Source organism: Cygnus atratus, chromosome 14, assembly GCF_013377495.2.
Source record: "Cygnus atratus isolate AKBS03 ecotype Queensland, Australia chromosome 14, CAtr_DNAZoo_HiC_assembly, whole genome shotgun sequence".
NCBI lineage: Eukaryota > Metazoa > Chordata > Aves > Anseriformes > Anatidae > Cygnus > Cygnus atratus.
The window spans coordinates 11,101,766-11,126,074 of record NC_066375.1 but is presented as its reverse complement, the minus strand read 5'-3'; the positions used below and the strand labels follow the sequence as shown (position 1 = coordinate 11,126,074).

Genomic DNA, 24,309 nt, shown 5'->3' with positions numbered 1-24,309 from the left:
TGCAGAAGGTCTGCACCAGCAGGAACCTACCAGCAGCTGAGCAGACCCCACAGCCGTTCCCCCTCTCGTGGCAAGGAGCTGGAAGATGGGGCACCCCAACGGGAACGTGCTCTGAACGCCAGCCGTGCCCCGGGCTTCATGCAATGAAGGTGGCCCCTGGACGTGGTGCTGACACCCAGCACGGCCCTGTGCACCCAGAGGAGCCCCCCCCCCCCCCCAGTGCCCATGGCCAGCTGGTGTCCCTGTGTCCCCGCAGCTGGTGGGCAGCCAACTCACCAGGGGCAGCAAGACCATCCCTGCCAGGTCTCTCTGGGCCAGAGGGGTGAGCAGGGCAGGAGCTCACTGCCCTGATGTGGGTTGCAGGCTCTTATCCGCACCCCATGCCTTGCCTGGCCAAGTCCAGGGGGGTCTCGGTGTCCCTCAGAGGGTGGGAGCTCTCTACAAGCTACCTACCATCAATTCTCCTGCATTATTGATAGGGTAAGTGCATTTAATGCTCTGGTCAGTGCAGGGCAGAGATATTTCCAGCATGGGAGGAGAGCAGGGATGAGGGACCATGGAGAGAAGCCATGACCAGATGGGGCAGCAGGAAGGGTGGAGATGGGGAACACCTTCGCAGCAGCTCTTCCATCGGCCAGGAGAAACCAGGTGGGCAGGGGAGACCTGGCATCACCTGGGGACCTTCTGCTGGAGGCCAGGCGGAGCCAGCTGCCGGCTGCACGTGTGTCCCCGTGGGGCTGAGTCCTGGGCTGGGCTTCTCGGCGGTGCAGGGCTGAGGTGGTGTTGGGAGGGAGGGAAAATGCGGGCTCCAGAAGTGGTGGTGGTCGGAGGGGCAGTGGGAAGGGCTCCTGTCTTGCATTCGTGATGAAAAAAGTGACATGGAGAGCATGTCGCAGGTGAGTCGGGGGTCTGGGATGTGGGATGAGCTGGGGACACCAGCAGCTCGTGGCACACCTTATGTCCCCTTACACGGGGGCAGCGTCCTTGTGCAGGCAGGGAGCACCCTGCAACCTTGTCGTGGTGCAGGCAGGAGAGACCTGACAGGAGCCGGCGTGGGCTGGGAGGAGCATCCCGAGGGCACGCGATGTTTTCAGGAGCTGTTAGCTCACATCTGGCAGAGCACGTGAGGCCTGGGCTGCCTCCGTCTCCCCTCAACCTTGGAAGAAGCTCTTCCAGAGGCAGAAGGGGTTTTTCCCTGGCAGCTCCATGTCCAAAATCTGCTTGTACCTCCCGTGGCTGCCCCAGAAGCAGCAGTGGGGGCTGCTGGAGCTCTGCTTTCACCCACAGCAGGGTGCTTGAGCACGGTCACTGCTGAGCAGGGGAGGTGAAGAAGGGCTGCAGCAGCTAAAGAGCTCAGAAAGGCTGCGAGTCCTGGTCCCTGCATGCCTGGAAACCCTCCGAGGTATTTGCATGGAGGTGAGTTGAGGGGCTCCTTCCAGCAGCACAGTGCCAGCAGGGGCTGCAGCCACCTTCAAACCCTCGAGCCTCGCTTCCTCCTGGCTCTGCTCCCTCCTCCTTCCTTCCCAGGCCTTATCGGTGCCCTGCACATCCCTGTCCCTGTCCCCGAGCAGTCTGCGGGCTGGGGACGCCGCGCACTGCCTTTGAAGCTGTGGTCACGTTCGGAGAGCTGTGGTCACGTTCGGAGAGGATGCTGAGGGTCCAAAACCAAGCAGCAGGGAGGAGACCCCAGAGCAGAGCCCAGGATACTCCCGGGTGCTGGGGACCCCTGATGGTTTGGGGTGCAGGGGCTCGGAGCACGCCCAGCCCGGCGGCACGGTTTCCAAGAGCACTTACTTCCCCTGCCCTTGGCTGGAACAATGCGAGCCGGGGAGAGGCGCAGGCCTCAGCATTTCTGAAAATGAAGCGCTGAGTTCAGCGCGGTTCGGCCCCAGCGCCCGCGTAACCCTTTCGCTGCGGGATGCAGCGAGGGCCCCTGCGGGCAGCATCTGCGGGCTGCGGGGTGCAGAGCGGGGAATGGTAAGGGGGTCTTGGAGGTGGAAGAAAATTCCTGAGGGCCACCGGGGAGGAGAAAGGTCTTACAGCCAGGCCTGCATCTCAGCAATTTGCCACGCTGATTTTGCTGCAAAACCATTTGATTTCCCTTGTGTCCTGCAGCCGTGCATGGCTGCCCTCCATCCCCAGCTCCCCCCAGCTGGCACCACCCCAAGGCCACTCCATTTTGGGGGCCCTTTGCGGCAAACCCCTCTGCCCCCAGCAGCCAGGAACTGGTCTGCAGGGGCCGTGCTCAGGGCAGGGTTTTTCACCTCTCTGTGACCATTTGCAGCAGGTGAAAGCAGGAACAGGGAGCGCAGGAATGAGGAAATGCCACGGCTGGCCGGACTCTGCCCTCCTGCCCGGGGCACTGCTGGGGCCGGGGGGGCTCTCAGCAAAGGAGGGGAGGAAAACGCTGCCCAGCCCAGCACCAAAGCAGGTTCCCCAGCCCTATCGGAGCATCAAAACCACGGAACAGCAGTTTGTTTGACCTGAAACAAAATGTTTCATCTTGTTTGTTTGCTTTTTCCCAGGCTGCCATCAGGTGGAGGCCGGTTTCCTTTTTCTTTCAGGTTCATTTTTAGATTACAAAGTGAAAAGCGAGGAGGCTTCATTTCGAGCCTGCCAAGGAACGGTCAACAGTCTGAGCGCTCCCAGAAGGAAACAGGAATACTGGATAAGACTATTAACCCTTTCCTTGTTTTCAAAAGAAAGAAAGGGGGAAAAAAAAAACAACTCTGTTTTTCAGAACAGCACTGTTTGCCCAGGCGCACAAATACTGCTGGGTCCACAGATCTCTTGTCCCGTGTGTCTGCACTCGCAGTTTGTCTGAAAAACAGCGAGTTCCCGAGCTGCTCCCCGGGCTGCTGAGCCTGTCCCCGGGCAGCGAGGACGGGAAGTCCCCAGCCTCAAGGACACGGCGCCCGAGCAGGGGACAGGTGAGAGCCGGGAGGGACCGGTGGTGGCACGGGGTGGACACGCGTGGCGCTTGTTTCCCGGCGAGGCTTCCCCTGGGCAGGCAGCGCCCTGCTGCCTCGCTGACCTCCGCTCCGGAGGCTCTGCTGGGAAGCGGAGGCTCCCGAGGTGATAAGCCTCTCTGGGAAGAAACTCCTTTCCTCCTGCAAGGGAGTGGTGGAGTTGGGGACGCCTTGCAGGCACGTCCACACCTCTGCGCACACGCGCCAGCTCCCGGGGGACCCCGAGAGGTGGGAGCAGCGAGGCCGAGGCTTCCCGGGGAGGACGGCGGTGCCGGGGCCCTGTGGAGGAGCAGGTCAGTACAGCTGCTTGCCCCCGTGCCTGTCGCATGCCGGCCCGTCCCAGCTGAGCAAACAGGGCTGGGCGGCGGCGCTTGCAGGTGCTCGGAGCAGCCGGGTGCAAGGGGGAGGCTGCGCAGATCCAGAGCGGGGCAGGGAGCTGGGGTTTGGGTCCCGGCGGGGTTTGAGGCTCGGATACGGTGGTGTTGAGCACACCGGGGAGGGATAGGTCTGTCTGGGGTCCTTTGTGTGCAGGAACCAGTGGGAGAGTGAAAGGGGAAATTGCACCAGCAGTCGCTAGATTTAGGAAAGAGAATTTGGTGCCAGGGAAGGGTGAGAACCCCAGAGAGCAGTGGGGTTGCCAGGCTGTGTCCCCAGGTGAGGGTTGCCCAGGCAGCCTCTGCTGCCTGTTTTGTGCCCTGGGGAGGGAAGTGGGGCCAGCAGCGGGGGCTGCGTGAGGGCTGCACAGGGAGCAGAGGCCCTGGGGAGCTGGTGGTGGTGGCTGTCCCACCCCCGGGCAGGGGCTGTGCCGGTGGGGACCCCAGGACATCTCTTCTGTAGGACAGGGCTCTCCCAAAGAGGCCGCGGTGAGATCAGCAGCAGCAGCAATGGGGGCCCTGCAGGGGTACCCGTGGTGCTGAGGGTACGGGGGGAGTGGAACAGGAGGGGGTTGGGTTTCTGGCCAAAAAGAAAATTAAATTTCAGGTCAAATGGGGGGTGGATACCTTCACCTGTAGAGGGGTGGGTTTGGTCATCGAGTTATCTGGGTAAACTTGAAAACAAACAGGAATTTCAAAAGAACAAATGATTTTATTTTATTTTTTAAATGAAACATAACCTTCTGTAGATTTTTTTTTAAAAATGAGTATTTTTCCCAGCTTTGATGTTAATTTATAAATAGATGTTGCTAAAACAAACTGCCCTGCTCCAGCCCTGCCCACTTCGGCAAGGTGGGCCCAAACCAGCAGCATCTGTCCTGTACAGATGTACCTGGTGGCACCCCACGAACCCGGGCTGTGATGTGAATTCCCCGTCTGGTCCCCAGATCTTCAGAGCATCCCTAGGCCGACTGGGGGAGTTTTCTAAATCCGGAGCCTTCCAAGGCTGCGTGCAGTAGGAACAGGCAGCGTCCTTGCCGGGTGACAGAGCCTGTCCCAGCGCTCACCTTCACACCGGTTCCCTCTGTCGTGCAGCTTTGTGGGGCTGCAGGGCAAGGATCAGATCAATTTTAGCATACCAGGAAAGAGCAGCAGGGCTTTGCACCCTCACATCGAGGGCTGCAGCAAGGAGGGTGATGAGGACGGTCCCTTCCCCAGGCAACCCCAGCATTTTGACATCCAGGAGAGCCAGCGGTGCTCCTGGAGCACGGCACAGCAAGCAGGGCACCGCCGTGTGGCACTGGCATCGGCTGGAGTGAAGGTGCATCGCTGAAAGACCTCTTTGCCTGTGACTTCTCACCTTAGACCTCCTTTTGTTGTTTTTCTCTTCACGCAGGGGCTGTGTTGACCTACTCAAAGCTGCTCTGAAGAAGTCTGCCACCACACTGAGGCCACCCGGCGGGTCCTGGGTGCTGCACCTGGAGGCTGGGGAAGGTCAGGGCACGTGAGCGGAGAGGGAGACAGAGTCCACCGGGGCAGCCCCGAGATCCCCAGATCACTCCCTCCTGGTGTTTGCGGCTGCAGTTCAAACAGTTCTGATCTCAGAGACGAGATGAGCCCTGCTAGCCTCTCGCGAGGCGGCCGTTCGTGCTGCAGAGCCTGGTGCCTTGCTTGGCCATAGCTCTGAGGCCAGCGTGGTGCCGGCTGCCCTCGCCGTGCAGCGGGGAGAGCGGTGCCGCTGGCTGGAGCGATGCTGGAGGATGCTGGAGGAGCCCTGGCGGGCTGTGCCGGCAGGTGAGGGGGTGTCACAGCGGCGTCAGGAGCAGGGTTGGCTTTGGATGGGGGGAGATCAGGGCTGCGGCTCTCCAGAGGGGCCAGCTTGAAGCGCTCCAGTGCTGCGGCAGGAGGAATGAGAGGAATGCGCCACGTGGGCCTGGCGACAGGCGCCCAAAGGCGAGGGCGAGAGCGGAGCCTGGGGCAACGGCAGGGCAGCGATGCGGGTGTGAGATGTGCCCGGCCCCCGCCCCGCCGGCAGATAGGGCCTGCTCAAAAGGCACATTGTGCATTGTGGCCGGGGCCGAGCTGCGGTGGGGCTGGCGGTGAGCAGCTCGCTCCCTCCACCAGCACAGCAGCAGCCTGCCGGCTCGGGGCTGGCGGCGATGCTGGACACATGGGCTGCTGCTTGGGGGCCCCTTGGCACCAGGACCTGTCCCTGGGGTGCACAGGTAAGCTATCCGTGGGGAGGCTACAGCTCGGCTCTGCCTGGCTCGGGGGGCTGGTTTATTCCCATGCCGTGGGCTTTTCGGGCATCCTGTCACCTCATCCTGCTGTCACCGCTGCCCAGGAGCACCCCGAGCACTGCGGGGCTTGCAGAGCCCTGGCGTGCTGGAGCAGGGGGGCAGTGCAGGGCCAGCAACTGTGGCCATGTGCCCCTGGGAGAGCAGGGCCAGTGGGAGCCAGGAGCACAGCCGGAGAGCCTGGGACCTGCACTCGGCTCCAGGCTGGGGCTGCTTCCTGCCCCGCATTGCAAAATCTTTCAGCAGCAGGGAGGTAAATGAGTCACTGGCATGAATGGGAACAACTCTCCACCAGCACTTTCAATTGGTCTCTTGAAAGAGCTCCCAGTTCCCTTTCTGAGGCTGGCCCAAACGAAAACAAACACTGAAGCAGCGAGCACAGCCATGAGCAAACCCACTTCTCTCACCCCAGGAAGCTCCATCCCCATTTTGCTCAGCTCCGCGGGGACCCATCAGGGTGCTCGGCCACGCCACTGGCCGTGCCAGCATGAGCGGTGCCCCACCTGTCCCCTCCTGCCCCACGGCTGCCCCCGAGGCACAAGGAGACCCCTTGGGCTGGGAGCATTCCTCCGGGGGGCTGAACGCCTCCCCCTACCACCCTTTTTCCCCAGGAGAAGAGTGTGAGTCCTGCTGCCCCCGCTCGCCCCTGCTCCTGCCCCGCTGGGACCGCCTGCAGCGAGCCGCCGCCGAGCGCCGGGGACCATGGTGGCGAGGGACGACCATGGCATCAGGTACAGTCCCCGGGGAGGGGACACCAGCCTGCCGAGCCCAGCAGGACTGCCAGGGACTGCCAGGGTGCGGGGAGCAGAGGAAGGGAGGGACGTGGGAAGCGAGTGCCGCCCAGCCCAGGCAGCTCTGTTGTAACTTTGCCTCTGGCTCCTTTCGCTTCCCCGTCTCCGTTTCCCCCATGTGTCAGAGGGGTTGGAGTTCCTGGATGAAGTCCTTTGTTAAGCGTGCTCAGTTCTGCTGTTGAGAAATGTAGAGGCTTTTCTTCCAAAGAAAAGCCCCATTTATTGCCTGCCCAGCCTTGGGCCATTCTTTTCTGCTGCTAACTCTAAATAAGGATTATAATTCTGTGTGCAAATAACACAGCTATTTGACTGGCCAGCAAAGTGGGCTGAATAATAAGACCTATAGAGAACAGTTATGGTCACAAAAGTAGCGTAGGAAAGCCGCTGCACTGTTCCAGCTCCAGATCTCCGGGTACATCTTAGTCTTGTGAGTCCTATCTGATTGCTGACAAAAATTGGTTTCTAACCTTGTTATCCCTCCACAGCCAATACAGCTGTGGAAGAGCAAGCTGGATTTGTATGTGCCTCAGCCATCAGCCATCATTAACATAATTACCAGCTAAAGTTTCCACTCCTGAATCCTTTACGGCAATAGTTGATGCTGTGCGAAGCAGAGAGCATGCAGCTTGGATTTCAGATACCAATCAGATCAGACAGGGGAGAAAATCTTATTCTGACTGTCAAATTGATGAGCAAAGAGTTTTGCAAGTCTTTGGCTCGCCTGTGCTGGAGAAATGTTCTCACTCTCCGGAAAGCCTCTCTGTCCCGGGGCCACCCTGCTCCCAGGTCTGTGATGCTGGCCCCAGAGCAAGCAGGGCAAGTCCCTCACTTCAGGCCACCCCAGCACTGGCAAGGAGTGAGTTGCCAAGGGTACCGTGTAGGTGGGACACATTAATCTTTCTTCCCTCCTCGAGTATGATTTTAGGGTGATGCCCGATTCGTGCAGCCCCCCAGGCAGATCTGCAGTGTGGCTCCCAGACTTTGCTTTCAGGTGGCATGGTTAGGCAGAATAGCCTAGATCCCACTACAAAACCTGACAGCAATGTTTCTGTGTCCTGTGTAGGTAGGGCTGGGGCACCAGAGCCAAATGGCGCAGCTACCGAGGCAGCAGAAGGCTTGCCGGACACCTCCTCGGTGCTGCTGGCCGTCGGGGAGAGCTTCCTCCCAGGTAAGAGGCTGCCTTTGGCATCGCCCAGATTTCCAGTGGCTGACCGTACGAGGCCAGGCATCGTGGCTAAGCAAGCCCTGCCATCCCTCGGGTTGCTGGAGGGGAAGGATGGGGTCTGCCCATGCTCTCGGAGCACGCAGCCGGGCTGGAGGCAGCCCCATCAGTGGCACGGGGCTCCTTCCCCCCCTAACCCTGCACGTTTCCTCCCCAAGAGATTTCACTCTTCTTCTCCGTTGAGAGCCGCTCCTCCCGGTGCCTCAATTCCCAGCTGCAGGAAGCCGCCAGGAAGAAGCTGTGGGCCCTGGAGAGCGACGACAGAGCCGTCCATGCCCTCTTCAAGGTGGGAGCTGCTGGGAGGCTGCTGGCCTGGTGGGATGTGTGATGGGACACCGAGCCTGGCCGAGGAGGAGGAGGTCCTCTGGGACGTGTCCTGCATACAGGGGGGCTAGAATGATGTGGGAAAGGGAATGGTGATGGGTGAGAGGTAGATCCTCACGTCTGGAGCCTCATGTTGGAGGTAGTGAGCTGCTGGAGGGGTGGTGCAGGTAGCACCGGGGTGAGTGCTGAGTAGCTGGTTGTGCTTCATAAAGAAAAATCCCATTCGCTGCCCTGAACAATCCTTCCCTGCTGGTTTTCCATGCCCTCACCCCCAAGGGCACCCTGCAAAGCTGCCCAGAAGACCTGGGGCAGTTCACAGCTTTGGTCTCAACTGTGCTAATAAATGCCTGCCTGGTCTCATCCTGGGGGTTGCTTTTATGGCCACACTGCCAGGAGAACCCCTGTCAGGCCCCCAGCCCTCTCCTTCAGTCTTGCTTTCTCTTCTCCGTGCAGGAGCTGTCAGCCAGGCTGGTCTGTGTGCAAGCACAGGAGGATCGGTTCCTGCTCACCTTCAAAACCCTGGAGGAAGTCTGGAAGTTCTCCACGTACCTAACTTTAGGTAATGTTTTCAAGGCATGGGGGGTCCACACAGGCAGCGTGAGAAGCATTTTTGGAGAAGGTATTCTGTGACACCAAAAAAGTAATGGAACAGGGAGAACACCTTGAAGAGGAAGGAATATTAATGAGACCTTGCTATTCATGAAACCACAGTCTGGATCAGTGGAAAAGATTCAGGAGGTTTCCTTTTGGGTAATTCCTCTATTGCACCTGGGGATGGAGACAGGATTGGAGATCGTTGCCTTACAGCATGGTTGCAGATGGCAGATCAGGAGACGCTCGAAAAACTCCTCATGCTGCCCAGCAAAGGAGGGTGCTGCCACTGCTTTCCTCTTTGCTGTCTTAGGCTATGTGGGCAACTGCTTGGAGCAGCTTCTCTTTGGCCAGGAGTACTGGCTAAACTGTGCTCTGATGGAGGACACGGCGATCAGAGTTAGCATGGATGAAGATCGCTTGGCCACCATCTACCTGGGTCTGCTGCTCCAGGAAGGTAAGACGGGGCTGCGGCAGCATCTCGGCAGGACAAGGACAAGTGTGGCCCTCTCCTGGGTCTGTCCTGCACTAGTGCCATTGACCTGGCCGTGACTCTTTCTATCTGCAGGTAACTTTTTTTCCAGAGCAGTGCCTGGTGTCTGCCAGCCTGAGGAGGAGGGAGAGGAAGGCCTGCGGCTCCACAGGAACGAGCTGATCCACGTGAAGAACGTTGGAGAGGAGTCCATGTGGGAAGGGATGTCCTTGCTGACGGGGCAACGGGGGCTGGTGCCTGTGGCAGCTCTAGAGCCCGTTCCTCACCCGTTTTACCAGTAAGTAGGTGGGCAATGGATGGTGCTCAAGCCAAGATTTATTCCTGACCCAGATGCACCACCTAACACCAAGCCAGGAGTGAGGAACTGCTTTTACCTCTGGCACTGGGCAAGAGCCAGATAATTTTGTGAGAATAAACATTGTAAAGACAACCGCTGGAACCAGCTCAGGTCCCGTAGTGGGACAGAGCAAGGGCATAGTTCTGATATCGTTCTTGTATAATATTGATTTAGGTCATACCTGGGACTATTTGTGATTTACATGTCAGTAACTGGGACAAAAAACAGCCTGTCTTGGGCAATGCCAGTCAAAATAGGGCCTGACACCTGGCGGAGCCTCACAGACATTCACAAATCTTCTTGTAGGCACACAGAGAAATCCTCCTTAAGGGCTGGCAAAATCATCCATCTGTCATCTGTGTCCTCTGTGTCATTAGGGGGCATCTGTCCTGCTGTGTGGGACTGTCCCTGGTGGTGGCCTGAGGACTGCCCGGGGAGGACCAGCATGGCTCCCTCTTGCTTTGCAGGTGGTTCCTGAAGAATTATGCCGTGAGTTTTGGCATCTCCCAGGAGATCAATGGGGCAACCTCTCAGCCGATCGGTGAGTGATTCCTGTGTAAGGTGGCTGCCCTTCCCAACAGGGGCATGGCTCTTGGCCAAAAATGCAACAGGTCCATCTCCTGTTCTGACAATGACACTCCATTGCAAGGGGTTGCATCTTGAGACACTCCTGAGTGGGGAACAGACCTTTAAAACTGCAGGTGCTCAGAAGGATGATCTGAGGAGCACAATAACGGTCTGAGTCTGAGAGCGCAATAAAGCTCAGGGGACAGAGAGACAGGCTGGCTTCTCCAGCTGAAATCACAGTCTCCTTGCCGAAATCTTTTCTAGCAAGGAAGCATTTGCAGTGGGCCTCGCACTGAAATGCAGCTGTTTGCCTTTGTTTCCCAGTGAAAGGCAGGTGCACAGCCACAGAGGACTACAAAGGAGCAGCATGGGATGAACTGAGTTTCTCCAAGGGAGACAGCATAGAAATCATCGGCTTCCTCATTCCAGGACTCCCGTGGTTCGTGGGCAAATCCCTGAGCAGCGGGAACATCGGCTTTGTCCCGACACGATGCATAAATGTCACGGCTTGTGAACCCTTGTAAGTTTACTGCTACCATCTAGATGAGTTTAAAGTCAGGTGGAAAGCAGGGGAAGACCCAAAATCCTAGTTCAAGGCTATGTGCAAGTCCGGAGCAGGTAATTTGCTTTGCAAGGACTTCATAGAGGATTCATCTGAGGCCTGTCCAGAAGCCTTGGCCAGGCTCTTCTGCCACCAGGCTGGCTTTGCTTGCCTGCTGAGGGATGCCAAGGCAGGACAACCACTGGCACAGCTCCTCTGTGAGCAGAATTGAGCACCCTGCTGTAGACGAGGACGAGAGTTATCTGGGGAGGGGGCGTTGACAGCTCCGCTCTTAAGATCCAGCAGTTGTCTTTGTTGCTACCTTAAAGACAGCTCCAGTTCAATACCCATCCAAAAAGGCTTCTCCTCCAAGACTGTGGGGGGGAGGATGGGGTCCTTAGGCTGTTGCTAGCTCTGTTAGCATCTGTTGGGCGTTCCTGGGTCAGGTTCACTCAAGATAAGTCTTAGGCGCTTTTCTTTGACACTGCAGAGAAACAGAGAGGAGATCAGATATATCCTGGCCTCAGAAAGGGCTTCTGGAGAGAAAAAAAGGCCAATAGGTTACTCCCTTTGGCACTCCTTAGTTTCTCCATGGAGGATCTGGATCTGAGAGCCCCGATGGGGAAGGGGTCCAGACTCCAGTATCCATCTGCAGCAGAGCTTTTCTGGTGGGAGGAGGAGGAGGGAGGAGAAAGTCCATCTCCATCCCACAGGACAGCTGTGGTGTCAGGGGATGGGGAGACACTGAACTGCTTTTTTTTTTTTTTTTTTTTTTTTTCTGGTGTCTGCTTCAACCTAGGGGAAAGGGCTTGGTGTTTCTGAGCGAAGAGGAAAAATCCCCCCTCCTGCGCATCCCCTGCAATGGTGGCGAGCAGCACTTCGCCACCCTCCTGGGTGAGCTGGCACGCACAGACATCACCTCTGTGTACCGGCTGGGTGAGTTCCCCTCCTCTTCATGCATAGCCCCATCGATCCCCCTGGGGAGCAGCCCTGGGCCATGTCTAGACATCTCCTGCTCAGGACTCTGCCAGGACAGCCTCCAGGCCCTCTGCTCAGCCTGGCCAGGGAGGCTGGAGATACCCTAAAGGACTGGGTCCTGCCACACTGCAGTTTGCGGGAGGCTTCTCTGCTGCAACTGTAATCACCGGGGCTCTCCCAGATACAGGTCTGGGGTTTAGCAAAGCAGCAGGAGATTTCTGTAAGGTTTGTGTGCTCTGCCTGCACACTAACATTGATCAAGCCCTTGGGCTTTTTCTTTCCGTTTGTCTCTTTGTGTAGATGGTTTTGAACCCACAGCCATGTTCCCCAGACTGCCGTCGGGTGAGTATGTGGAGGATGCTTTCATTAAGATGTCAGAGGGTGAGTTTTGACATGGGGAAACATTCCGCTGTGGTCTGCCTGTCCCCTTGCAGAGGCTGTTCTCCATGGCGGTAAGGATATCCAGCTGCTCCAGTCCTGGGAGGAAATAAATGGCCTGGCTACGGCTAGCACCTCCGAGCAGTCTAGCCCCGGGAGTGAATCAGCCCCTGCTACATTGGAAGATGTTCTCCTGGACAAGCTGGATGACTTTGATGATCCCAAGTTCTTTATTGACCTGAATGCTGGACACATGGAAGATGCTGATGTCTTTGACCCCATACTGACCTTCCTTAACCATGAGAGTTATGTGCCCAGTTTTCAAAGCCTCTACGATATGAGTTTTTCCTTTCTCAACTCCACTTTTTATGGTTTCTCTGATGAGGATGAACTGGTCTTGTACCTTGAAACATCCAGGAACTGGGCTAAGAGGATTCGTGCCATTTGGGCTCATGTAAGGCTCTGTTTCCTCTTAGGCAAGCTCTGCATCAGAAAGGTCAAGTTCTCCCAGGCTCGGGTCTATTTTGAGGAAGCCCTGAGCACCCTGGACAGGGGCTTTGGGGACCTGCCCCTTCTGGCTGCCTTGCACGTGAACCTCGCTTCCATCTACCTGAAACAGAACATGAAGAGCAAGTTCTCCTCGTTGCTGGGCAAAATGGTGACCTTGCTCGTCTGCTTGCCTGGCCGCCCTTTTAGCTCTGAGAACGAGCTGGAAGTCATGGTGTACGTGCTGAGGGAAGCCATTGCCGTGGGCAATGCTCCCCTGGAGGCGCGGGTCTGTTTCCTTATTGTCAAGCTCTTCCTACAGCTGGGAAAAACCGATGAAGTGCTGCCCTTTACTGAGCATCTTCAGTGTCTCACCACCATGTTACTCAGCCCAGACACTGGTGCTGTGCCTCTGGATGTCACCCCCATCTTGAGCTACCTGTATGACAAGAAGTACTTGCCAAACATTGCGCTGGCTTCCGCCAGGCTCTTTGTTCCCAGCGGCATCAGGGGGGCACCAACGCCCATTTGGAGAGCTGGCTTCATCCTCCAGTGTACGTCCAAGCTCCTGGGAAGCCAACCGGAGAGGAGCAGCATCCCGGCGCTGGCTTGTTTCTACCTCCAGCAGGCCCTGCATTTCTCCTGCGAGAGCAGGGCCATGCCCACCCAGAGGACGCTGTGCACCATCTTGTCCCGGCTGCACCTCCAGCACGGCCTGCTGCACGGGGCGCTCCGCCACGCCGCCAGGGCCGTGGCCTTCAGCAAGCTGATGGGCGAGGAGGAGGCCTTTGAGTCTTCCCTCTCCCTGGGGTGGATGTATCTCCTGAACAGCCAGCCGGGCCCAGCCGCAGAGATCATGGGGCAGCTCCTGCGGTCCCTGCATGGGACGGACAGCGTGACACAGGGGGGGGCTGTGCACAACCTCCTGGCCATTGCCCTCAAAGGGGAAGGGCGGGTGCAGAAGGCTGCGGAGAACTACCTCCGGGCCCTGCAGAAGGCCAAGGAGACCGGCAACAAGAGGAACCAGGCCATCGCCCTGGCCAACCTGGGGCAGCTGAGCCTCTCGCATGGAGCGAGCCAGCTGTCTGAGCTCTACCTGCTGCAATCTGCTCGGCTCTATGCTGAGCTGCAGGGCTGCCAAGACCCGGAGCTGGAGGCGGTGCAGGTGCTGCTGTGGCTGGCGCAGGCCATGGTGAACAGGCAGAGGGTGGAAGATGGCAAGCTCTGCTATGAACTGGCGCTGGGTTTTGCCCTGAAGTGGCGTAACGTGAGGAGTGAGTACCACTTGGCTGGCAGGAACTCACCGCGGGGCAGCGCCTGTTAGGTCCCTAAAGCCATCCCTTTCCCTTCCCTATACCACACAGGTCAGCTTCATGTCACGGAGGCTCTCTGCCATTTCTACAGCAAGGTGTCCCCCAACCTCCAGGCCTGCATCACCTACCACGAGCACTGGGTGTCTCTGGCCCAGCAGCTCCAGGACAGAGAGATGGAAGGCAATGTTCGGCAGACCCTCAGCCAGCTCTACCAGGCTTTGGACACCTCCGAGTAAGTCCTGTTTGGGGCTGTTTCCATGTAGATGCTGTTAGAGCAGTGTCTCTGCTCACCCAACACCAGAGCAGTGGCTTTTCTGAGGTGTCTGAAGCCAAAGTCCCTGGGGAGAGGTGGGGACGGCGTGTGGCAGCTCCCCGCTGGCAGGCTGGTGGCTGGGGAACTGCTGAGGTTTGTGAGCTGTCCCTGCGCCGTGACAGGGGGAACAGCTCGATGTCAGCCAGAACGTGGTGACTGCTGGGCAAACACTGGGCTGCGAGCTGGGGCACGGCCAAACACGGCTCTCCAGAGACACATGCAGCCCTCTTCAGAGGGGACCCAGTGACAGGGAATTCTTCACTTCCTTTGGAGGCTTATTTCAGTGATTAATCACCATCTGCTGGTAAAAATAGACTCCTTATCTGTTATTGAAATAAGCCTGGCTTCAGCCTCCAGCCGTTGAGTCTGCCCTTCCTATCTCTATTGGAATATTTTCCCCAGGGATGCATGTAAGACCCTGTATCAGCTCACCCTTCAATCTCCCGCTTGACACATGCAGGTGGCATGAGGTTAGGCAGGAGGGGAGAGAAAGACTTGGGCAAACCACAGACTTTCTTCCATTTTTGAAAGAAAACGTGTCAAACAGCGGAGATCTGGCTCCCACGTCCCAGAAGGACAAGTGGGCAGGGACTGTCGTTAACCGGGACATTAACCTTCCCATGCTGGGTCGCAGTGAGTTCAGAGGGAAGGAATTTAGGAAGCAGACGCCTGTCATGTGAGCGGTGCTATTTAAGATCACAAAGCGTCCCCCAGCCTGGACGGGAAGGACAGCTGGAGCGCAGTCAGCAGCAGGCGAGACACCAGGCAAGCAGACATGTCCTGGGCACTGCCCTGCGCTCCCCTGGCCACGGGTGCCTCATGCCTTCAGCCTGCCACCTCGTCCTGCTGCTTGTCCCCTCATCCTCCAGTGACACGGGGCTTGGGAAGGGGCTGTCAGGCCTTGCACATGTGGCCACAGAGCTGCCTTTTTGGATGCCCCAAGGGGCAAACAGCAGGCAGAGATGTGGATCTGGGTTCCAGAGGCTGTTTGGGAGATGAAGATGCAAGCACTGCCAGCCTGCACTCCCTGTGTGGCTGGGGGTGACTTGGGGCTTGGTGCAGGGGGGAAACAGGCTTTGCAGGTGACCTGGACAAACCTGCTTCATCAGCTGAAATGAGGAGCAGCCACTGGGGAGCAGCTCCCCTGGGGCTGTGCTGAGACAGAAGACACACATACATGTCCTGCCTTTTTGCCAGGACACATTTCTGGGAGCTGTGGCTGTCCATTTGGCTCTAACCTGCAGCAACAGCAGGAGGAGAAGACAGCACTGCTAACGGGGACGTGCTGCAGCCCTGCAGCTGGTTGCTGGTGCCCCGTGGTTGCTCTGTAATGGCTTTCTGCCCATTGCTGTCACAGGGCTTTGAGACGGTCTCTGGACTGCACCAAGCAGAGCCTAAGGATCTTCATCGACCTGGAGGAGACTGGCAAGGCGGCAGAGGCCTGGCTGCAGGCAGGAAGGCTTTACTACCTTATGCAGGAAGACGAGCTGGTGGAAATGTACTTCCAGGTATGGAGGAGGTGTCTGGAGCAGCCCCGTTCCCACCCTGGCTAGGTGCATTCCCATCAGGGCTGTGTGGCTCAGTGGGAGACATTTGGGGCTGGAGAACTTGGAAAGTTTTCTCTTGATCAGTAGAAACCTGCCGCTGCAAGGAAGAGCTGTTGCCTCAGCACTCAGCACTGGCATTAAATTTCCGATCTTTCCTTCCATAAGTCGGGTTTGGAGGATTCTGGGATGAAAGCAAGTGAATTTATTGAGTCAGAAAGTGATGTGGGATTGCCAGAGAGAGCTGGAGCTGCTAGGTGGTCAGTTCCCATCGAAATGCACATAGATAGAGGGTGAGGTGCCGGGGAAGTGCTTGGAGACTTCTTGGAGTAGAAGACTTCTGGCTTCTTTCCATCTCTAACATTATTCTGTCAGCTGGGCTGCAAAGAGGAAGAGCTACTCATAAAATCTTAGGGCTGCATCCTCCAGGGAGCATCTATTTAAAGATGCAGAAGCCTTCCACATGCCCAAAGTAAGCAGAGCAGGAGGCTGGCTGGGTCTGCTGGTGTTGCACTGAGCTGGGGTATCCAGCAAAGCACCAGCCTGAGCACACACAGAGGATGCTCTGGGCCCTCACTCTGTGACCCCAGAAGCATTTCAGAGCTGGTGGGGCTGGGTGCCTGAGGCACCTGGTGCTGGGGACAAGGAGGGGAGCCTTTCCCATCAGCATGTCCCTAAATCAGGGTGCTAGAGGCACCTGTGTTACTGGTACTGGGGGGGCTGCTCAGGGACCTGGGTGATCCGAATCTGTAGCTCTAGCTTCAGCAGGTTTCCTGGTAGTCACAAGGGAGTGCTGAGGCCCAGAACGAAGAGCCATCATCGCCTTCCTCGTGGATTCAGCAGGTTTTCAGGGGCTAAGGAGGGGTGACCTCCCATTAAGACAAGCCAGTCGAGGACAGATCTCAGCAGGGCATGTCTGCAACCCTGACGGGCCCTTTCCCAGGCAATGTCATTGGCAATGATCGATTGTAACGATGAAAGGAACAACACGTTCCTGCTGGAAGGTGGCACCAGGGTCGAGTGTGCAATTGGCACAGACATCCCTTCTTCCCAGAAGTTAGCATACCTGCCCTCACTTCTGCTGGCTCTGCCCTTTCCCTGTCCTGGCTCTCTGCTCCCCTTGTCAATCTTCACGTTGGCTCCATCACACCACAGTGACAGCCCAGGACAGGGCAGCTGCCGCCTGCACCGTCCCTGCTCTAAGTCCTGATGCCGTGGGACGTCCCGGCTGGTTGGTCTGGCATGCTGACCCTGCATGGGGATGGGTGTCTGGCTCCATCCTCACACATCAGCAGGAAACAGCACAATGTCCCCCAGACTTGTTTGCCAACCTGTGTCCTTGCTGTTCAGAGCACTGGGGCTCACATTCAGTGTGACTTCGTTTTATTTTGTTACTCCAAAGTCTTTGTGCAGATTTCTCTTTCCAAGTCTCACTGTAGTTCCTCTTCCCTCTAGGCAGCCATTCAGACAGCTCTGAAGTCTGAGAACTTCTCCTTGGCCATGGAGCTTTACGAAAAAGCAGGCGATACCTTTTTTAATGGCAGCCGAAACAGAGACCGAGCAGTGGAGTTTTACAGGGTACTGATCCCTCCAAGTGTTTCTCTCTCTATGTCCCTGCTACGTGATGGCCACGGGGAGCTGTGCCCCAGCAGGATGGAGGGTGGAGAGGGATGGGGCCCTTCTGGGTGTGCCGGCACACAAATGTGGCTGGGGGGTGGACTTGCAGCACGGACACATTTGTAACACCTTAGTCAATCTGCTGCTCCATCACCCCTCTGCAGGCAGTGCTGTACCCATACCTCCAGGAACAGCCTGGATTCACTCTTTTCTCTCCCCAGGGCGGTGCTGTGCCCTTGGCCAGGAAGCTAAAGGCCATACAGACAGAGCTACGGCTGTTCAATAAGCTGGCGGAGCTGCAGATTGGGCTGCAAGGCTACGAGAAGGCGCTGGAGTTTGCCACGCTGGCAGCCCGGCTGAGCATCAGGGCGGGTGAGTGATGCAGAGCCCCGGGGAGCAGGGCAGAGCGGGTGCCTGTCTGCGTGACAGCAGCGTGCACGTGAAAGGGAGATGCTCCTGCTTTCATAAGACCTCTGGACCGATTCGTATCCCAAGGGCAACATCTCTTTAAAGGCCGCTTCCCTTTTTAAGCTGCCCACGGGGGTGCTGTGCTGTGGCGGCGGTGGGGCTGGCTGAGCAGAGGGCTGTTGCTACACCAGAGCACAGGAAATCTGATGAGGGCATGGGACTGAACGGTTCCTCTTTGCCCTGGCTCTTCCGATAAACTTACCCCTTTCCATTGCAGAAGTAGGCCTAATGGGCAAAATGCTAGCATAAATGCCTGAGATGGAACCAGCCTCTCCAGCCCCCAAGAAATCCCCTGGCTGAATGATATATGATATACTGCCTGGTAATCTATTCCGCTTTGGTATCAGCACCCCTGATAGTTCTGTTTTCTCTGGACCATCTTCAAACGCAGTGTTTCCCTATGAAAACAGATATCTGTGCCCTGGGGCTGTGGAGCAAACACATCCCTGAGTGGCTCGGTGTGCTGGGATAGGAAGGGTTTGTGAGCGCCCTGCAGTCTGACTGTATCAGCAACTCTTTTCCAGGAGATCAGTTGCAAGAGCTGGTTGCATTCCACCGCCTGGCTACAGCCTACTATTTTCTGCAGATGTATGAGATGGCAGAAGACTGCTACCTGAAGACGCTCGCCCTGCGCTCCCCCATGCTGCAGTGCTCTGGAGAGGCCCTGTACTACTCCAAGGTGTATTGCCACCTTGGCAAGCTGACCCTGCACAAACTAAAGGTAGGAGGACACCCTCTGCGATGCTGTGTCGAGTTTTCGGTTCTTCATGGGGCACTGGAGGTGGAGTATCCCATCTGCTGGCAGAGCAGCCATGGTTGTATACAGCTGCATCCTGTGTCTCTCCGTCCCATCTGCGGCTTTACAATAAGTACACACAGTGCCGGCACGGCCAGGTTTTGAAGTGGGACAGGCAGTTTGGAAAGAAGCACTAGCACTTAGTGACTGTACAGAGCCCATTTCAATGAAGTCAGGTGTCACTGGCTTCTGCCTGGAACCGCCGGGCTCTGCTCCAGCACCCTCACACCCTGTGGCCTTGCATTAAATGACTTCCTAATGCCTGCCCTGCTCTTTACGCTTAGGACGAACAGGATGCAGCAGCCTACTTCCTCCTGGCCCTCGCTGCAGCGACCGAGCTGGGAGACCAGGAGCTACAAGGCCTCATTAATGCCAAGCTGGCCGACATCTCCAGGGCCACGCTGGGGCCTGTGGGCACGCTGGGCTGTGCCACGTACCGGCCCCGGTGGCTGAGCGAAGGCGGCTACGTCGTCTGACCCATCCATTGCCGTGGGGACGTGCCTGCGAACAGCTTCTTGCCTCGCATGGGTCCACGTGCTCTCCAGAAGCAGCATCCCACAAGGGGTCCAGCTACCGATGGCAATTTATCTCCGTGCCCCCAGCAGACAAGGGACCTGGGACCCTCGTTTCTTGGGAGCGGGGCTGTGCGCTGCGGCGCTGCCGGCAGAACGAGGCAGGATGGGGCCAGGTGCTGGAGCACAGTGCAACGGGGCGAGAGGCAAGCAGCACTCCGGGAGTGTGGCTGTGCGGGATGGGGACAGGGACATGGATGGGGAAGGGGACAGGGGACAGGGACAGGGATGGGGACAGGGACAGGGTGCCACCCGTCCCCACCTGGACCCCACCGGACACCTCAACCGGCGAGGGGACACCTCCGACCCGAGCGCGTTTTAACTCGAATAGCAACTCTATTTATTCCTAGCTGTTCTCTGTGCTGTGTGCTCTGCTCTGTGACCCCACAGCTCCGCAGAAGCCGGGTCCTGTTGGGCACCGAGCTCCAGCCCCGCTCACCGCCAGGGCGCACCAGAGCCCCGCGGTTGCGGGCGGCACAGCCGCTCCTCGTCCCGCCCGGCCCCAGCCCCGCCGCTGGTGCTGAGCCAGGGTGGGGAGCGCTCCCCCGGGCTCCGCAGGCTGTGCCAGCCAGCTGGGGCTCCACGGGGAGACCCTGCTGCAAGTCCCTTCGTGTCCCTTCCATGCTGCGCCCCTTGGAAGTGCCAAACGCGCAACGTGGGTTTCCTCGCCCCCGCTGCAAGTGCCCACTTCGTTTTCCCCTTCTGATCCCTGTGAGCCATCCATCACCAGGGCAGCGAATAGTTTAATGCTTGTTTACCAAGCGTTCCTGCGATGCCATCGGGGGAACCTCAGCCATGTGCTCGGAGGAGGCAAATCTCTGTCCCGTTTGACATCCAGCGAGCTTTTGGGGGAACCAGTCCAGGAAAATCCTCTGGCTCGCCCCACGGGCAGCCCGCTCTGTGCTCAGCTCAGGTGCTCTGCACTCTCCCATGGAGGCCAGGATCTGTGCAGCTGCACCAGCCCGCCTGTGCACACATCCCGTCCTCAGCTCTGTCCTCGGGGGTCCCGAAATGACGCCTGAGGCCACCATGAGGCTGCTGCCCAGCACCCAGGTGGGTGCAGACCCAGCATCCCTGCAGACCCACATGGGTGGCCAGTGGCTGTTGTGGTTCTTGTCAAAGTGAAGCCCCATGGAGGATGAATCATGCAGAGAGCATTCTCCCTAAAATATCCTTTCCAGAGCCAAAACCTGAGGCCTTTCCGCCTAGCACCAGTGAGAAAAAATGGGCTTTGTTTAAACACAGCGAGTCAGAGTTTCAGCTGGTCTAAATCAGCTGAGACATCCTGATCTGCAGGACTGTAGGTCTGGCCTGTAGTTTTTAACCAGACATGTTTTCTAAATCACACCAAATGACTTTGTGGTGCCTGGGGGAAAAAAAAAAGAGGAGGCTCGCTCCTTGAGAACATCCCATAGAACATCCTTTTCCCTCATCCACCAGCCGTCTCTGACAGAGCTGGGCTGTTTTCCTATCAGGATGAGAGGTCAGGGTGGCCAGGGCTGATTAAACACCATAATAACACTTGGGAGTAATGTGAAGCTTGCTGCATGCCAGCCCCTGTGTCTGTGCCCAAGGGAGGGTGAGGACCCAGAGTTCCTGCAGCTGGGGAGGAGACTTCTCCTTGCCCCCTTCTCTCTGGGCAAGGAAAAGCAGATCCTTTGGGGTCTTTGTGCCACAGGAGGTCACCGGGTGATGGCACAGGCCCTGGGGCAGCCTGACTGGGGGTTATCACCTTCCACCCCTCCATCCCTCATTCCCGGGGCATGGGGCTGGGAGCTGTCTGTCTCGGGCTCACCACGGAGCTGCCGGGTGTGTGTAGGGAGCACAGAGACCATGCTGTGGGTGCACACCCCAAGGTGCTGCAGGGTGCAGAGCTGTGGCGTTGCTTCACCAACGAGGAGGTCAGAAGAGAAGGATGGTAGCAAGACAGGAGATATTTATCCTACAGGCACTGCCACCAGTGCCCAGCCCGCTTCACCAATGCAAAAGCCACTCTGAGCAGAGGAAAAAATAGGGGAAAGGGAATGGGTGGATCAGGTCTCCTCGTATCCCAGGTGTCGTTGCCGTGCTGTGGCTTGTGACTCATTTCTGAGCTGCATGTGACTGCCTGCTCCGTGCCCAGTCCCGGCAGTTTTCCTGCCTCCAGTCCCAGGCCAGCAGAGCTGGAAATAGCACCAGTGGGTCCACGTGTGGCAGCATGCGCCTCCACACGGCCACAGAAACTGCACCTTCCCTTCCAGCACGTTCAGAGGGTGAAGGGTGCTGCTGGAGGAACCTCCTCGCATCGGTGCCAGAGCTTGTGCGTGCCTGGGGCCATCCCCTTGCTCTGATCTTCCGCAGGTGTGATCCTCCGGGCACCAGCACGACCAGCCCTGATGCAAGCCTGCTTAAGAGTTGAAGCTGACACCCTGACCCCATTTTTGTCTAATGCCCTGGGGGGAATTAAGGCCTGGCATAAAGAAGGACTGGATTTCTTTAACATATGCTCATTCTTGGACAGCGGAAATACTACAAGAGTAATTCCTGGATCATCTTAGCTCTGGTGTTAGCCTCCAGGGGCATTACAAAAAAGGAAACACTGATAACTGCATGTATGGATACGGACAGAAGTGTTGAGATAGCTAGATTTATTTGGGCTTACACAGAATCTACTCCTTCCTGCAGAAACACAACACCCAGCAGTAATAATTACTATGAGCTGACATCTTTCATTGTACGCTGCTGCAAATCGTCCCTGTCTGTGCTGGACAGAGAGACCTTCCTATTCCAGCTGCACCATATAGCACCTGAGGGCCCTCTGGGTTAGCTGAGGGGCAGAAACCTTCTCCGAGTGCTGTCAAAGCCCAGCAGTGGGGCAGGGACAGTGCGTGCTTCTTGGGTGAGACGTTTGAATTTCAGGATGTGCTGCACAGATCCAGGGAGTGGGTAGGAGCCATCCTGAGGACCTGTGCCTGGGCATCCCTTAACCAAAATATCCAACCACAGCACAGCAGCCAGCCCTGCTAGAAGCACACCAGGGCTGTACAGAGCTCTTCTGTTCCCAGGTTTTGCAGCCGGAGATGCTGTCCGTGGATCTTACATCATTTACCCATCCCCATCAACCTTGGATTTTGGCAGAGGAGAGGTGCTGGCCTCCAGCAGTCTGCTTCCCTTGGGGCTTGTTGAGGATGCGGAGGAGCAAAGCCGCGGGGGCAGAGCTCACCTTATCTCAGGGGCAGCTGGTCCTCTGCAGCCAGCATCTTCCTGCGCTGCTTGGGAAAGTGATGAGAGGTTGGTAAACACCAGCTGTTCTGCTAAGCAGAGGTGGGTGAAGTATGTAAAATGGGCAATTTAGATTAAAAATCATTTATTTTCAGAGCAAGCCAGGTTTTTGTTTGGTGTTAATTGGGATCATAAATATGCATGCTAGGAGGTGTGTTCGAGGCTGATGCCAGGAGCCTGAGCAAGAGCCAACAGTCACTACTGTAACCCCACGTGCTTAGATAAACCTGCCTTGCCCTGCACCATGGTAAGGCAGCAGCACAGTGCTGCCCATCTCTATCTGCTGCGATGGGGGCTCATGTCTGCACTGCTGGTGTCCCCATCCTGGGAGCTCGCCATGTCCCTGGGGCAGGGGAGAAGCAAAACCAAGAAGAGAGGAGGGAGAGAGCAGCTGGGAAGTGACCAGTGGTGCAGACAAGGGATGGTGAGGCCAGATATAAACCATTCCCTAGCTGGGACGTAACAGGTTTTGTGCTGAGGTGGCATCAGGCATGGGTCAGCACTGGGGCTGTCATCCCTGCCGTCACTGTTCACCGGGCACCCGCATCTCCAGACCATACCCATACTGCCTGCCCTTACCTTCTGCCCTCGTGAGCACCCTGCATCGAGCCAGACCGCCTGGACACCAGCACTAGGTGATGTGCTGGGCAGCACCAGGGCAGGCAGCCCTCTGGAACTGGAGAGAGCAGAGAGAACAAGCGGCAAGCACAGTGCAGAAAGCATTAAAGCATCATCCCTTCGAGCACCCAGCTGGCAGAAGCTGTGTATGCTGGTGACAAGCACACCAAGAAGGGTGACTGTCTCTCCCGGTGGGTCAAGAGCTCCATGTCCCTGGCTTGTCCCATCTCCAGAGAAATGGGACGGTGCCAGCACGTGCCAGGGCACACCAAAGTCCCAGTGAAGCTGCTCTCCTCATAGCTCCCCAGCTCCTGCCTGGTGTCCCACCAGCTCCTTGCTGAGAGGGGAACAGGCAGGAAACCTGGCAGCGAGACCCCCTCACCGCTGGAGACACGCAGAGGAAACCACACAAGTGCCAACAATTCCTGTCCGCTCCAGGGGAGGGGGGAAGGAAAAAGAGTTTTTGGGATAGAAGAATAAATTCTTACATAACCAGCACACAAAGGGATTTTGGTTATGGGGTGGTTGGTTATTTTTCTTTTGTTTTTTTTTTTTCCTTTCTTTTGCACCTGCTCTGGCAGTGGCGCTGGGGCCACACAAGAAGACATGGATGCACAGGGAGCAATGGCTGTAGCATTTATATCCCAAATCTCACATTTAATTCTGCCTGGGGCACCTCGAGATCCTTGCAGCTGGTTTTCCAGTTGCAGCATGACCTTTCCCCATTGCTGTCCAAGGTTTAAGTCATGCCTGATCCCAAAGTATTAGTATAATATTAAAACATTTACTCCAGTGCCTTAGGAAGGATTTGCAGAAGTTCCTAAGTGCCTCCTGTGCACCAGGTTTGTGTTCTAAAAGCTCTCCCAGGCTTTTCTCTAACCCTTCAGCTGGGCTTTCCCTGCCCATCCATCCCACGATGTGACAGAACAACAAACTGTGTACTCTGCTGATGGCTACGCCTGGGGCAGGCCATGCTGGCACCTGCGAGGACGTTGTGCATCCCTCCTGGGGCACCAGGCAGCCAAACTCAGCAGAGCATCATTGCCTTCTGACTCATCTCTGTCCTCTGAGCCTGTATCATTTGTCTTGTGCCTGTTTGGGAAGCTATTTTGTACTCCAGAAGCTCCAGTCTTGGGGGGCATGAAGAGTTGCTTCATGCCTGGCTTCTTCTGCAGAATAGGGTTTGTGAGCCTGTCCTGACATCTGCCAGTCCTTTATCAGCTTGGTTTTCATCCTGCACACCACTGAACTCCTATCTAAACCACCTTTGTCTGGGATTGACGTCTTTTTCTCTTAAATCTCCTTTATATCACAAGAAGCAGGGGCATTTCTCCCAAAACTGGCCATCTTGATAAACTAGCAGGCATGAGCACTCACAGGTCTTTGTTTAGTATGCCTTTTTTTTTTTTTTTTTTCTCAGATTCTTTCCAAAACTGCCTTGAAAACTGGCATGTAGCTA

At 56.9% G+C, this 24,309-nt stretch overlaps 1 protein-coding gene across 1 annotated transcript; it reads left to right on the top strand.

Moving 5' to 3' along the window:
* Window positions 1-5,093: 5,093 nt before the first annotated feature.
* On the top strand, window positions 5,094-19,318 carry SH3TC2 (SH3 domain and tetratricopeptide repeats 2). The gene is made up of 19 exons (XM_050713684.1): window positions 5,094-5,137; window positions 5,468-5,568; window positions 6,252-6,371; window positions 7,495-7,599; window positions 7,812-7,939; window positions 8,431-8,536; window positions 8,882-9,025; window positions 9,137-9,338; window positions 9,866-9,939; window positions 10,290-10,485; window positions 11,306-11,442; window positions 11,785-11,826; window positions 11,919-13,622; window positions 13,713-13,893; window positions 15,332-15,482; window positions 16,974-17,096; window positions 17,357-17,507; window positions 18,128-18,324; window positions 18,684-19,318. The coding sequence occupies exons 1-19, from the start codon at window positions 5,094-5,096 to the stop codon at window positions 18,873-18,875; spliced, it is 4,098 nt and encodes a 1,365-aa protein (XP_050569641.1). The 3' UTR covers window positions 18,876-19,318.
* Window positions 19,319-24,309: the final 4,991 nt, after the last annotated feature.

Coding starts and splice junctions, on each gene's coding strand:
- SH3TC2 (XM_050713684.1), top strand. CDS start 5,094: ATGCTGGAGGATGCTGGAGGAGCCCTGGCGGGCTGTGCCGGCAG. Junction 13,894..15,331: donor CAGGCTTTGGACACCTCCGA/GTAAGTCCTGTT, acceptor TTGCTGTCACAG/GGCTTTGAGACGGTCTCTGG. Junction 18,325..18,683: donor TGACCCTGCACAAACTAAAG/GTAGGAGGACAC, acceptor CTTTACGCTTAG/GACGAACAGGATGCAGCAGC.